The sequence below is a fragment of the Somniosus microcephalus genome, chromosome 2, assembly GCF_052327205.1.
Source record: "Somniosus microcephalus isolate GS21.2 chromosome 2, FLI_Smic_1.0, whole genome shotgun sequence".
Lineage (NCBI taxonomy): Eukaryota > Metazoa > Chordata > Chondrichthyes > Squaliformes > Somniosidae > Somniosus > Somniosus microcephalus.
The window spans coordinates 323267008-323281002 of NC_140988.1; the positions used below are offsets into that span (position 1 = coordinate 323267008).

The 13995-nt window shown below is 43.3% G+C and overlaps 1 protein-coding gene across 7 annotated transcripts in view; it reads right to left on the reverse strand.

Moving 5' to 3' along the window:
• wdr7 (WD repeat domain 7) overlaps nucleotides 1–13995 on the reverse strand; it is an 836682-nt gene that overhangs the window by 519490 nt on the left and 303197 nt on the right. For 5 of the 7 annotated variants that reach the window (XR_015074758.1, XM_085974481.1, XM_085974467.1 and 2 more), the window contains 2 exons: nucleotides 4781–4849; nucleotides 2987–3105 (listed from right to left, as the gene is read on the reverse strand). Coding sequence is in view for 6 of the 7 variants with exons in the window: in XM_085974481.1 (XP_085830607.1) it covers nucleotides 2987–3105; nucleotides 4781–4849 (188 nt within the window). In the remaining variant the exon portion in view is untranslated. The remainder of the gene's footprint in view (nucleotides 1–2986; nucleotides 3106–4780; nucleotides 4850–13995) is intronic. The other 2 variants (XM_085974490.1, XM_085974472.1) reach the window with 1 other exon arrangement.

The following is a 13995-nucleotide window of genomic DNA, read 5'->3' on the forward strand; positions in this document are numbered from 1 at the left end:
GAAGCATTTGTAATAAGGTGGATGAATTGGCTGCGCAAATAGAGGTAAACGGATATGATTTGGTTGGGATTACGGAAACGTGGCTCAAGGATGGCCAAGACTGGGAACTCAACATCCAGGGGTATTCAATATTCAGGAAAGATAGGCAAAAAGGAAAGGGAGGTGGGGTAGCATTACTGGTTAAAGAAGGGATTAAGACGTGGAATCTGTATGGGTAGAATTGAGAAATACTAAGGGGAAAAAAACATTAGTGGGAGTGGTATATAGACCTCCAAACAGTAAGGCGGAGGTTGGGGATGGCATTAAAAGGGAAATTAAAGAAGCGTGCAATAACGGCACAGCAGTCATCATGGGTGACTTTAATCTACATATAGATTGGGCCAACCAAATTAGTAACAATACTGTGGAGGAGGAATTCCTGGAGTGTTTACGGGATGGTTTCCTGGACCAATATGTCGAGGAACCAACCAGAGATCAGGCCATCTTAGACTGGGTATTATGTAGCGAGAAAGGATTAATTAGCAATCTTGTTGTACAAGGCCCCTTGGGTCGGAGCGATCATAATATGATCGAATTCTTCATTAAGATGGAGAATGAAGTCGTTGACTCAGAGACAAGGGTCCTCAATTTAAATAAAGGAAACTACGATGGTCTGAGGAACGAGTTGGGTAGGATTGATTGGGGAATGGCACTCAAAGGGTTGACAGTGGATAGGCAATGGCAAACATTCAAAGACCGAATGGATGAGCTACAGTTTGGCATAAAAATAAAACAAAAAGGTGACTCAACCGTGGCTAACAAGGGAAATTAGGGATAGCATAAGATCCAAGGAGAGGACATATAAATTGGCTAGAAAAAGCAATAATCCTGAGGATTGGGAGCAGTTTAGGGGTCAACAAAGGAGGACAAAGGGATTAATTAAGAAAGGGAAAATAGAATATGAGAGTAAACTATCAGGGAACATAAAAACTGACTGTAAAAGCTTTTATAGATATGTGAAGAGAAAAAGATTGGTGAAGTCAAGCGTAGGTCCCTTGCAGTCAGAATCAGGGGAATTTATAATGGGAAACAAGGAAATGGCAGACCAACTAAATACATACTTTGGTTCTGCCTTCACAAAGGAGGACACAAATAACCTCCCAGAGATGTCGGGGAACATAGGGTCTGATGAAAGGGAGGAACTGAAAGAAATCAGTATTTGTAGGGAAATGGTGTTAGGAAAATTGATGGGACTGAAGGCCGATAAATCCCCAGGGCCTGATGGTCTGCATCCCAGGGTACTTAAGGAAGTGGCCCTAGAGATAGTAGATGTATTGCTGGTCATCTTCCAGAACTCAATAGACTCTGGAACGGTACCCATGGATTGGAGGGTAGCTAATGTTACCCCACTATTCAAAAAAGGTGGTAGAGAAAAAGCGGGGAATTATAGACCGGTAATCCTGACATCGGTAGTGGGGAAAATGCTGGAGTCCATTATAAAAGATGTAATAGCAGAGCACTTGGAAAGCAGTGACAGGATCGGACAAAGTCAACATGGATTTACAAAAGGTAAATCATGCTTGACTAATCTACTGGAATTTTTTGAGGATGTAACTGGTAAAATAGATAAGGGAGAACCAGTGGATGTGGTGTATTTGGACTTTCAGAAGGCTTTCGATAAGGTCCCACATAAGAGATTAGCGTGCAAAATTAAGGCACATGGGATTGGGGGCAAGGTACTGACTTGGATAGAGAACTGGTTGGCGGACAGAAAGCAAAGAGTTGTAATAAACGGGTCGTTTTCCGAGTGGCAGGCAGTGACTAGTGGGGTACCGCAAGGATCGGTCCTAGGACCCCAGCTGTTCACAATATATATTAATGATCTGGACGAGGGAATTGGATGTAATATCTCCAAATTTGCAGATGACACAAAGCTGGGTGGAAGGGTAAGCTGTGAGGAGGATGTCGTGAAACTCCAGTACGATTTGGACAGGTTGGGTGATTGGGCAGAAACATTGCAAATGCACTATAATGTGGATAAATGTGAGGTTATCCACTTTGGTGGCAAAAACAGGAAGGCAGATTATTATTTGAATGGCAATAGATTAGGAGAAGGGGAAGTGCAAAGAGACCTGGGTGTGATTGTGCACCAGTCGCTGAAGGTAAGCATGCAGGTGCAGCAGGCGGTTAAGAAGGCAAATGGTATGTTGGCCTTCGTAGCAAGAGGGTTCGAGTACAGGAACAAGGATGTCTTGCTACAGTTGTACAGGGCCTTGGTGAGGCCGCACCTTGAGTATTGTGTGCAGTTTTGGTCACCTTACCTGAGGAAGGACGTTCTTGCCATGGAGGGAGTGCAGCGAAGATTCACCAGGCTGATACCTGGGATGGCAGGAATGACGTATGAGGAGAGATTGTGTCGATTGGGCTTATACTCACTGGAGTTTAGAAGATTGAGAGGGGATCTCATCGAAACCTATAAAATTCTGTCAGGTCTGGACAGACTAGATGCAGGAAGGATGTTTATGATGGCCGGGGAGTCCAGAACCAGGGGTCATAGTCTAAGGATAAGGGGTAAGCCATTTAGGACTGAAATGAGGAGGAACTTCTTCACCCAGAGAGTGGTGAACCTGTGGAATTCTCTGCCACAGAGGGCGGTGGAGGCCAGTTCATTAAATATATTCAAGAAAGAGTTGGATATATTTCTTAAGGCTAAAGGGATCAAGGGATATGGGGAGAAGGCAGGGACAGGGTACTGAATTTGGATGATCAGCCATGATCTCATTGAATGGTGGAGCAGGCTCGAAGGGCCGAATGGCCTACTCCTGCTCCTATCTTCTATGTTTCTATGTTTCTAACTCAAAGCAAATTTGTATATGACCAAATAAGAGAAGCTGCATCAATGGGAATAATTCAAAGCGTTTTAGCACATCAGGAAACAACATTTCATTACACAACTAGCTTGGTACACAATCAGTTCAAAGTAACATTTCCTTAAATAAAACTTTACCTCTAAACAACGATCTTGCCATCGCCGGGCCAACATCTCCAGAAGTGGAGGTCTAAAGTTGTCTTGTCCAAGATGATCAGGAAGCATTACACAATGCATGGCTGCTAGTTGACTCCAGCCTACGAAAGTACATCAAGTGCATTGTTCATGATGACAATAATAAGGACACATTGACTACTTACTGATTTGAAGTTACAACAATCCTAATAGTCTGGCATGCATTTCATTCAAAATGAGGTGTCAAAATTATACCTTCAACTGGAATGACTACTAATGCCTGTGTCAGAGGGATACCATCACCTATATTGTTGACTACCTCTGTAAAAAAAAACTTCCGAAACACTACTTATTGACAACATTTTTAAAAAATGCTGCAGCATCTTTTTCAACTACTTTCTCAATTTTAAGACCAAATGCAAATATGTCGATTAAAAGGTGAGATTGTCAGTAATACTATTTAAATAACCTTAACAGAAAAAAAGGATCAGCAAAAACTAATTGCAGAGATTTTATTGTGACCAACTTCAAAATAGAAATCTAATTATAAGATTCAAAATGATGAAAAACATGTCCATATAGAAGTTGACAACTTAAACTGCAATGATTAAATATAAAATAAAAGCAATTTTGTCAACTCAGACTGTAGCTATATACAGACTTGCCAAGAATGATAAAGACTACAATATATTGTGGTCTATAAAGATAGCCAAATGCATAATTTTGACAAATGATTCAACAAAGAGTTTACAAGCAATAGTATTCAGCTACCATTAACAAAATGTTCACATATTTTCATAAATTTAATATGTACACAAATGATTACAGTAATATATTTTAGTTGACTCATTATTAGTGGGTTTTTTAAAATCACATTCATAATATTTCACTTGCATGAATCAATTTTGCCAGAAAAATGGGAATCTGAGGATGCTCTTATATCAGAAATAATCTCAAGAATATTCCAAAATGTGGCAGATAATCAAAAGGGAATTTTATTTAAATCACAATCAAAAATAAGGTTTTGTTAAAGAAACATTTATCTATACTGGTGTAATTTAGTCTCCCCTTGCTACCATTTTTTATGCTTTAAAACTACTAGCTAGAAGCAACTTAGCAGACATTTTGCATAGAATTCTCTCTGATGTGAGAATATTAAATTCCACTTCACTGATGGGTTGTGGACAGGTCTTACTTCATGATGTCACTGGAATGGAACGTCATGTCATTGCATCAGAAGAAAGCTGTGCAAAATGCCCTGCTCTTAGGCAATCTCTGACCAGCAACGTTAAACAAAGGGCAACTGAACAACACCAATCATCATGCTGGGTGCTTTGAATGGCCAATAGAGTTATCTCCCTTTGACATTTAGGGTAGCTTTTCAGATTTGTTTACAGATTCCACTTTTACTTCTAAAGTAGAAAGTCTGCTCTCAATTGAGCAGACGTACTTCATTTGTTACAGCAAACTTGCAGTAAATCAGAAAAACATGGCTGAAACACTTCTCAGGACACTTTAGCCAGTTAGATCAAAATCTGAATCATTTACAAATTTTATACATCTAAATTTTCACTTATAAAAATGCAACATTCTTCCTCCCAAAATGAGAAATATTGTCATATGGAGGCAGAAAAGGTGCATCATAACTCTTGTCCTGCTTCAAAAGCACTAGGAAAGTTCCCTCCTGCATGAATGCACTTACCTCTATGTAAGAGTGGTTAACATTTGCATAATAAATAACTACTGAAATTAACATGATGAAAGCTGGTATGATGTATTAGAGAGGGAGGAGAATACCTTCATTGACTGAGGGGCAGCTATGTAAAACATTGCCAGAGCAGTCAGCCTCATGGGCAGCAACAGCAGCTTGGAGAGGAAAAGGAAGACAGAAAAGAGAAGAGAAGCAGAATAATTTTTAGAGGATAAAATAAAAATAATAGCATTAGTAAGAATGGAAAAATGAGACTGTTATATTAATGGAGTATTACCTCATGGTTTTGTAAAACTTACATTTAATAGAATCCACAGTTCTTTTTAACTAGAAGACCTTCACATTAAAAATACACAATAAATTCTTCTGCTATTTTCTATGATTTCCTTTAAAGTTCTTAACGAGCATTACATCAACTTATATTAGTGCCAGCTAGTTTAAAGTAATGTGCATTCTAGAAAATATCTGAAAGCTCTGGCAAACTATTTTTTTCTTGAAAAGCAGTCTACTAATTAGTGCCAGTCACAGCAATGTAATAACTACAAACCATCCATGTTTTCTACATATACTTGTTGGGATTATTTATCTCCACTTGATTCCAATAGCAATTCATTCTCTTAACCCACTAGCCCAACTATCAAAAAAGTATGCAAGCTGTAAAAATTGACAGAAGTAACAGAATAAGGTTCTTATCAAAAGATCCATTGAGCATGAAGAGTAGATAGAGTGACCATAAAATACAGTCACATGAGTTTTATTCAGGGATAACAAATTAATTGTAGGCCTACAGTCAGTGGGGAATTAAAAAAATATATATTTAGTTCCTCTTAGTGGAATATGTTTAGCCTGTTTCCCATGTTAATGTACACCCATCAATCGCAGGAGTATAAAGAGCCCAAATACTGCCCCAAAATCATTCCTTTTTCAAAGATTCTACATCCACCTAATTTCTTGCTGGAACTCTAAAATTGACCATTTCTTTCTTCAAAATTCTTCTGCATATTTGGGGACGGTGTTTGGCAATATTTAAGCACTAGTGCACTCTCCCCAATGATTAAGCATTGGTCCTAGATATAAACTGATATATTATTCACATTAAAGTCCATATTCATAAAATACTACCTGTTAAAAAAGAAGTATTTATTTACTGTGTTCTCTTTAATTTGGATCCTTTCTTTTGGTACATCCAACTGATGACTCGAGTCACTGAAAACATTCCCCTAGTTGAAGAACTGATCTCAAATTTTACGATGTTATGCCATGGAGTGTTAAGAGGAACATTTGGACCTAGAAACATCGAATATGATCTAACATCAAATTCCTGATATCAGCCACAGGTTTTGTTTTAAATTCTGATATTAACGTGCTTTGAACCAGATTCAAGTCCCATGTAACAACAACTTGCATTTAATGTAGTAAGAACCACCAAGGTACTTCACAGGAACATTATCGAACAAGATTTGACACATCGCCCCAAAAGGAGATATTTGGACAGGTAGGTTTTAAGGAGCATCTTAAAGGAGGAAAGAGAGGTGGAGAGGTTTAGGGAGGAATTCCAGAGCTTAGGGCCTAGACAGCCGAAGGCACGGCCCGTTGGGCCAAGAAAAACAGCAATGCGCAACAGACCAGAATTGGAAGAGTGCAGAAATCTTGGAGGGTTCTAGGGCTGGATGAGGTTACAGTGATAGGGAGGGTCGAGGCCATGGAGAGATTTTAAAACAAGGATGAGAATTTTAAAATCAAAGCATTGTCGAACCGGGAGCCAATGTAAGTCAGCGAGCACAGAGGTGATTGGTGGACAGGGTTTAGTGGCAGGAGTGACTGAAAGAATGAACTTCCAACAGAAAGGCATCAGCTAGATGCTTTCCCCAGAATGGCAAGTCATGCCTGGTCACAATTTTAGGTTGCTTTTTCTCCGTTTAATAAACTGACTGCTATATTTAAATACCATAAACAAAATAACCTACAATAAAGGGAACGGTAGCATAGTGGTAATGTCACTGGGCTAGAAATCCAGAGGCCTGGACTAATGATTCAGAGATGTGAGTTTAAATCCCACCACGGCAGCTGAGGAAATGTAACTTCTGTTAATTAAATAAATCTGGAATAAAAAGCTAGCATCAGTAATGGTAACCATGAAACTATCGGATTGTCGTAAAAACCCATCTGGTTCACAAATGTCCTTTAGGGAAGGAAATCTGCCGTCCTTACCTGGTGCCTATATGTGACTCCAGACACACAGCAGTGTGGTTGACTCTTAACTGCCCTCTGAAATGGCCTAGCAAGCCACTCAGTTGCAACAAACCGCTACGACACAAAATAATAAGAAGGAAACCAGACGGACCACCCGACATTGACCTCGGCACCGGCTATGGACATGGCAACAGCACACCCAGCCCAGTCGACCTTAAAAAGTCCTCCTCACCAACTTGTGCCAAAATTGGGAGAATTGCCCCACAGACTAGTCAAACAACAGCCTGACATAGTCATACTCACATAATCATACCTTTCAGCCATTGTCCCAAACTCCTCCATCACAATCCCTGGGTATGTCCTGTCCCACCAGCAGGACAGACCCACCAGGGGTGGCGGCACAGTGGTAGGAGTGGCCCTGGGAGTCCTCAACATTGACCCCGGATCCCCATGAAATCTCATGGCTTCAGATCAAGCATGGGCAAGGAAAGCTCTTGCTCATTATCACCTACTGCCCTCCCTCAGCTGATGAATCAGTACTCCTCCATGTTGAATATCACTTGGAAGAAGCACTGAGAGTAACAAGGGCACAGAATGTACTCTGGGTGGGGGACAATGTCCATCACCAAGAGTGGCTCGGTAGCACCACTACTGACCGAGCTGGCCGAGTCCTGAAGGACATAGTTGTCAGTCTGGGCCTGCGACAGGTGGTGAGAGAACCAACATGAGGGAAAAACTACTTGACCTCGTCCTCACCAATCTACCCGTCGCAGATGCATCTGTCTATGACAGGATTGGTAGCAGTGACCACCGCACAGTCATTGTGGAGACAAAGTCCCGTCTTCACACTGAGGACACCCTCCATTGTGTTGTGTGCCACTACCACCGTGCTAAATGGGATAGATTCAGAACAAATCCAGCAGCTCAACACTGGGCATCCATGAGGCGCTGTGGGCCATCAGCAGCTGCAGAATTGTATTCCACCACAATCTGTAACCTCATGGCCCGGCATATCCCTCACTCTACCATGACCATCAAGCCAGGGGACCAACCCTGGTTCAATAAGGAGTGTAGAAGAGCATGCCAGGAGCAGCACCAGGCGTACCTAAAATGAGATTCCAACCTGGGGAAGCTGCAACACGGGACTACATGCATACTAAAAAGCAGAAGCAGCATGCTATAGACAGGGCTAAGCTATCCCACAATCAACGGGTCAGATCAAAGCTCTGCAGTCCTGCCACATCCAGTCGTGAATGGTGGTGAATCATTAAACAACTGACGGGAGGAGGAGGCTCCATGAATATCCCCATCCTCAATGATGGCGGAGCCTAGCACGTGAGTGCAAAAGACAAGGCTGAAGCATTTGCAACCATCTTCAGCCAGAAGTGCCGAGTGGATGATCCATATCGGCCTACTCCTGAGGTCCCCACCATTACAGAAGCCAGTCTTCAGCCAATTCAATTCATTCCACGTGATATCAAGGAATGGCTGAATGCACTGGATACAGCAAAGGCTATGGGCCCTGACAACATCCTGGCTACCATGCTGAAGATTGGTGCTCCAGAACTAGCTGCGCCTCTAGCCAAGCTGTTCCAGTACAGCTACAATACTGGCATCTATCCGACAAATTGGAAAACTGCCCAGGTATGTCCTGTCCTCAAAAAGCAGGGCAAATCCAATCTGGCCAATTACCGCCCCATCGGTCTACTCTCAATCATTAGCAAAGTGATGGAAGGTGCTATCATTGACAGTGCTATCAAGCGGCACTTACTCACCAATAACCTGCTCACTGATGCCCAGTTTGGGTTCTGCCAAGACCACTCAGCTCCCGTCCTCATTACAGCCTTGGTCCAAACATGGGTAAAGGAGCTGAATTCCAGAGGTGAGGCGAGAGTGACTGCCCTAGACATCAAGGCAGCATTTGACCGAGTGTGGCATGAAGGAGTCCTCGTAAAACTAAAGTCAATTGGAATTGGGGGGAAAACTCTCCACTGGCTGGAGTCATACCTAGCACAAAGGAAGATGGTTGTGGTGATTGAAGGTGAATCATCACAACCCCAGGACGTCGCTGCAGGAGTTCCTCAGGCCAGTGTCCTATGCACAACCATCTTCAGCTGCTTCATCAATAACCTTCCCTCCAACATAAGGTCAGAAATGGGGATGTTCGCTGACGACTGCACAGTGTTCAGTGCCATTCACAACTCCTCAGATAATGAAGCAGTCCATGCCCGCATGCAACAAGACCTGGACGACGTTCAGGCTTGGGCTGATAAGTGACAGGTAACATTCGCGCCACAGAAGTGCCAGGCAATGACTATCTCCAACAAGTGAGTATAACCACCGCCCCTTGACATTCAATGGCATTACCATTGCTGAATCCCCCACCATCAACATCCTGGGGGTCACCATTGACTAGAAACTTAACTGGACCAGCCACATAAATACTGTGGCAACAAGAGCAGGTCAGAGGCTAGGTATTCTGTGGCGAGTGTCTCACCTCCTGACTCCCCAAAGCCTTTCCACCATCTACAAGGCACAAGTAAGGAGTGTGATGGAATACTCTCCACTTGCCTGGATGAGTGCAGCTCCAACAACATTCAAGAAGCTCGACACCACCCAGGACAAAGCACCCCGCTTGATTGACACCCCATCCACCGCATTAAACATTCACTCCCTCCACCACCGGCGTACCGTGGCTGTAGTGTGTACCATCTGCAAGATGCACTGCAGCAACTCGCCAAGGCTTCTTCGGCAGCACCTCCCAAACCCGCGAACTCTCCCACCTCGAAGGACAAGGGCAGCAGGCGCATGGGGACACCACCACCTCCAAGTTCCCCTCCAAGTCACACACCATCCTGACTTAGAAGTATATCGCCGATCATTCATCGTCGCTGGGTCAAATTCGTGGAACTCCCTACCTAACAGCACTGTGGGAGTACCTTCACCACACGGACTGCAGCGGTTCAAGAAGACGGCTCACCACCACCTTCTCGAGGGCAATTAGGGATGGGCAATAAATGCTGGTCTTGCCAGTGACACCCACATCCCATAAACAAATAAAATAAATAAATAAATCACTCAATTTCAGTATTACAGTATAGAGCAGAAGCCAGGAAAAGGGATGAAAAGAAAGCTAAAAGTATTTCAGCTACTTTTCTTCACCACAAATCTTATTGAATCTAGGATAAAAAACCTTCCCCTGCACTACTAAAAAGTCTATTTTAATTAAAGGAAACAAACAGGAGAGAACTGTCTAATGGTGTGAAATTTGACCAAAATGAAACAAATCACGGTGAATTCAAATGCTAACATGCTTAAAAAAATCCATTTTACAATTAAAAGTTGAGTTTTGATGAAAAATGTATTAGCTACAGCGACCTCTACCACTTAGAAGGACAAGGGCAGCAGACGCATGGGAACATCACCACCTACAAGTTCCCCTCCAAGCCACACACCATCCTGACTTGGACCTGTATCGCCGTTCCTTCACTGTCGCTGGGCCAAAATCCTGGAACTCCCTTCCTAACAGCATTGTGGGTGTACCTACACCATATGGACTGCAGCGGTTCAAGAAGGCGGCTCACCACCATCTTCTCAAGGGCAATTAGGGATGGGCACTAAATGCAGGCCTAGCCAGCAACGCCCACATCCCATCAATGAATTAAAAAAAAAATAACATGACATATAGTGTATAGTCTCCTCATTCTTTGAGAGGTCAGTTTCCACAACCATCCCATGGGGCAGTGTGCTAACTTCTAGGCCAAGGCCATGGATAGCCAACTGTTCTTCCTTCACATTACTCTATACGAGGTCTTGTTCTGGCATATGCCCTTAGTTCACTGGACAGAGGAAGCATGTTGATACCAAGGAACGTGAAAAGCTCTAAGATGCTGGGCCAAGGCCTGTAACACAGGACACAACCACAACAGTATAAGAAGACAACTAGTGATTACGTGATGGCAAACTTAGTTTTTAAAAGTTCAATGATAATTGAAAAAAAGACTGCTGGAAATTTCCCAGTGAGAGAATCTGGGAGAATGAGAATAGAATGAGTCTTGATTTCAACACAGTGAAGATGTAGGAAGGAAAAAGAATGTGTAAGATGGTACATTTAGAATTTAGAAGGAGAAAGGATGGAAAAATTCACAGGAATCCTGACCACAGTAATTTAAATAAGGCAGAAAAAAATCAAGAAAGGGTATGATGGGTTGGGTGCTGAAGGTGAAAGAGGCATTGTCGAACAGATGACAAGTTTTTTCTAGCATCTTGCACAGGAGTGTGAGAAAGGTACCAGAAAATTATTCAAGTTGTTCAAGGGGAAAGGTAAATCTTTGACACAACAGAGAAAATCCAGCATCTTCCAGGGAGTGTTAGTAGCATACATGTGGGACTCCCACTTGAGGTCAGAGGAGCGAGATGAAGAATGTTGATAAATGGAGCACGAAAAATCTGACCACTCCATGGTGCAACACACTGGAGTCTTCCAGCATGTTGTGCTGCTGTGCCATTTCTCGTAGAGCAACCATGGATTATGGCCTTATATAATAAAAAACATTTTAAAACACTAGGTGAACTGTAAACACTTTTGTAGCCATGACAAAAATCCTGCAGATTTATTTGCACACATTATTGGATATAGAGCAGCCAGTGTAGCCAAACAAGAGAGAGATTGTGGCCTAGAAATTCGGTGGGCTGTGCCACCAGTTAGCGCCTAAAGAGGGCACTTAGTGGTTTTAGCGCCACTGGCCACGCCTCCCGCGAAATTTAGCGGGGCGCTAATGGTGGCGTTAGCCTGTAGCGCTGCACCAGCACCAATGACATCATCGGTGTGCGCAGCACCTCGCTACCGCCCCGAACGCGATATTGGGTCTCGCCCCCCCCCCCCGTAGCGCCGGTCGCAGTTCGCGACCGGTTCAGGGGGGCCTACCTGTGGCGGTAGTGGCGCTAATTAAAGGGAAGGTGCGGGGCGGCCATTTTGTTCGCTGGCCGCCTGCCAGCACCTCCTCGCGCCGCCGTCCCCGGCCTCCTGATGCCGCCCCCCCCCCCCCCAGGCAGTGCCAGCTGTGTCCCAAGAGCCCGGCACTGCTCCTCGGTGCCGGGCTCTTTTGCCGGCACTCGCGATCGGAGATCGCGCTGGTGCAGGCCCCTCCCCTTTAAGAAGGGGAGGAAGGCCTGCAGTACCGCAGCGTGCCGTGCCGTGGCACGTTGTGCTGCGATATTCAGTTTCAGCGCCCCAAGAGGGACGCGGGGCGCCTCGAGCAGCGCCCCGCTTCCGTTTGGGGCGCTGAAACTGAATATCGCGCTGGCGCAAGCGGCTCCATCCGGAGCGGAAATTCCGGTGCCCAGGCGAGCTTGGCGCCCCGAATTTCTAGGCCTGTATGTTTTAGAATGCAATTGTCAAGTCAATTTTCCTGTTGCTTTTAGATTACTTTTTAACTGTATCCAAGTTAAACACGCTTACAAACTTATCTGAATTGTGAATAAGGCTACATTATGATCACAAAGCATTCCACATGACTCCCTTGAAATTTAAACTGTCTTAGAACAATGGGCTGCTGCAAGTTACTCTTTAAAAATAGACACAGGAACTACAGTGCTGCCACCTTTAATGACTTGCATATTTACACATCAAGGCTCCTCTGCTCTTTTTAAAATCTTACCATTTAAAGTGTACTGCCTTCCCTTTAGAGAAGTTAGTTATGCTAAAGCTGGAATACATCCAAGATTCCTGAGGGAAATGGGGAAAGAAATAGCAATGACCCGAGAAATTGTATTTCAGGGTTAGATTGAGAGAGGATGTATAGCCGAGGACTGGAGAGTGGCCAATGTCATACCCAGTTTCAAAAACAGAAGCAGAACTAACCCAGGAAACTACAGAAGAAAAATACTGCAGAAATGGATTTCAGAAATAAAAATAGAAAATGCTGTAAATACTCAGGCAGCATCTGTGGAACCTGTTTCTCTCGCTCCACAAATGCTGCCTGACCTGCTGACTATTTCCAGCATTTTCGTCCAGGAAATTACAGGCCAGTTAGTTTAACTTCTGTGTTAGGGAAAATTGGAATCTTCAATTAAACTTCTAAATATCTACAGAAGAGAAAATAATTAGAAGCAGCCCACATAGATTTCAGAAAGGGAGATCATGCTCGACAAATCTGATAACTGCTTTTTGAGGTGACAGCTATGGTGGATGGGGGAAATGCAGTGAATGTGGTCTACATGGACTTTTAAAAAGCCTTTGATAAGGTACCACAGGACAGTACTGTAGAAGATTAAAGGGTATGGAATTAGGGCAACAAGGATTAAAAATTGGTTAAAAGGGATGAGAGAGAGGAGTTAAGGACAGTTTCTCAGAATGGCTGGAAGTAGGGTTCTGTTCTGGGACCGCTTCTGTTCACTGTGTACATCAATGATTTAGATATATGGCTAGAGGGAGTGGTGTCCAAATTTATAGACAATACTAAAATAGGAGGACCTTCTGAGGACAAAGGAAGCTGCAAGAGCATATTGATAAAGTGGTGATATGGGCAAAAGGTGGCAGATGGAATTCAATGCGTGTAAACCTGAGTTGGTTCATTTAGGTTACAAAAAAGTATTAAGGATATTTTAAATGGGGCAAAGCTAGGTGATGCAGAAAAGCAAAGGGATTTGGGGTTCAGATTCACATGACATTAAAAGCAGCATCTCAAGTAGGTTAAGCCATAAAGAAAGCTAATGGGATTGGATTTTACAGCAAGAGGTATGGAATACTAATGTCGAGATGTAATGGTGAATCTAAATAAAACCTTACTAAGACCAAAGTTGGAGTAATGTGTACAGTTTTGGGCTCCTAGGCTCCACACTTTTGGAAAGTTGCTGAGGCAATAGAGAGGGTTCAGTGCAGATTCACAAGTTAGTTCTGACGAAAGGTCATCGACCTGAAACGTTAACTCTGTTTCTCTCTTCACAGACGCTGCCTGACCTGCTGAGTATCTCAAGCATTTTCTGTTTTTATTTCACTAGGTCGTTGCCTGGCATAAGGAAATATAAAAATACACAATTGGGGCTTAGATAGAATTACATGGAACCTACAGCAACGAAACAGGCCAATTAGCTCAATTAGTATTTA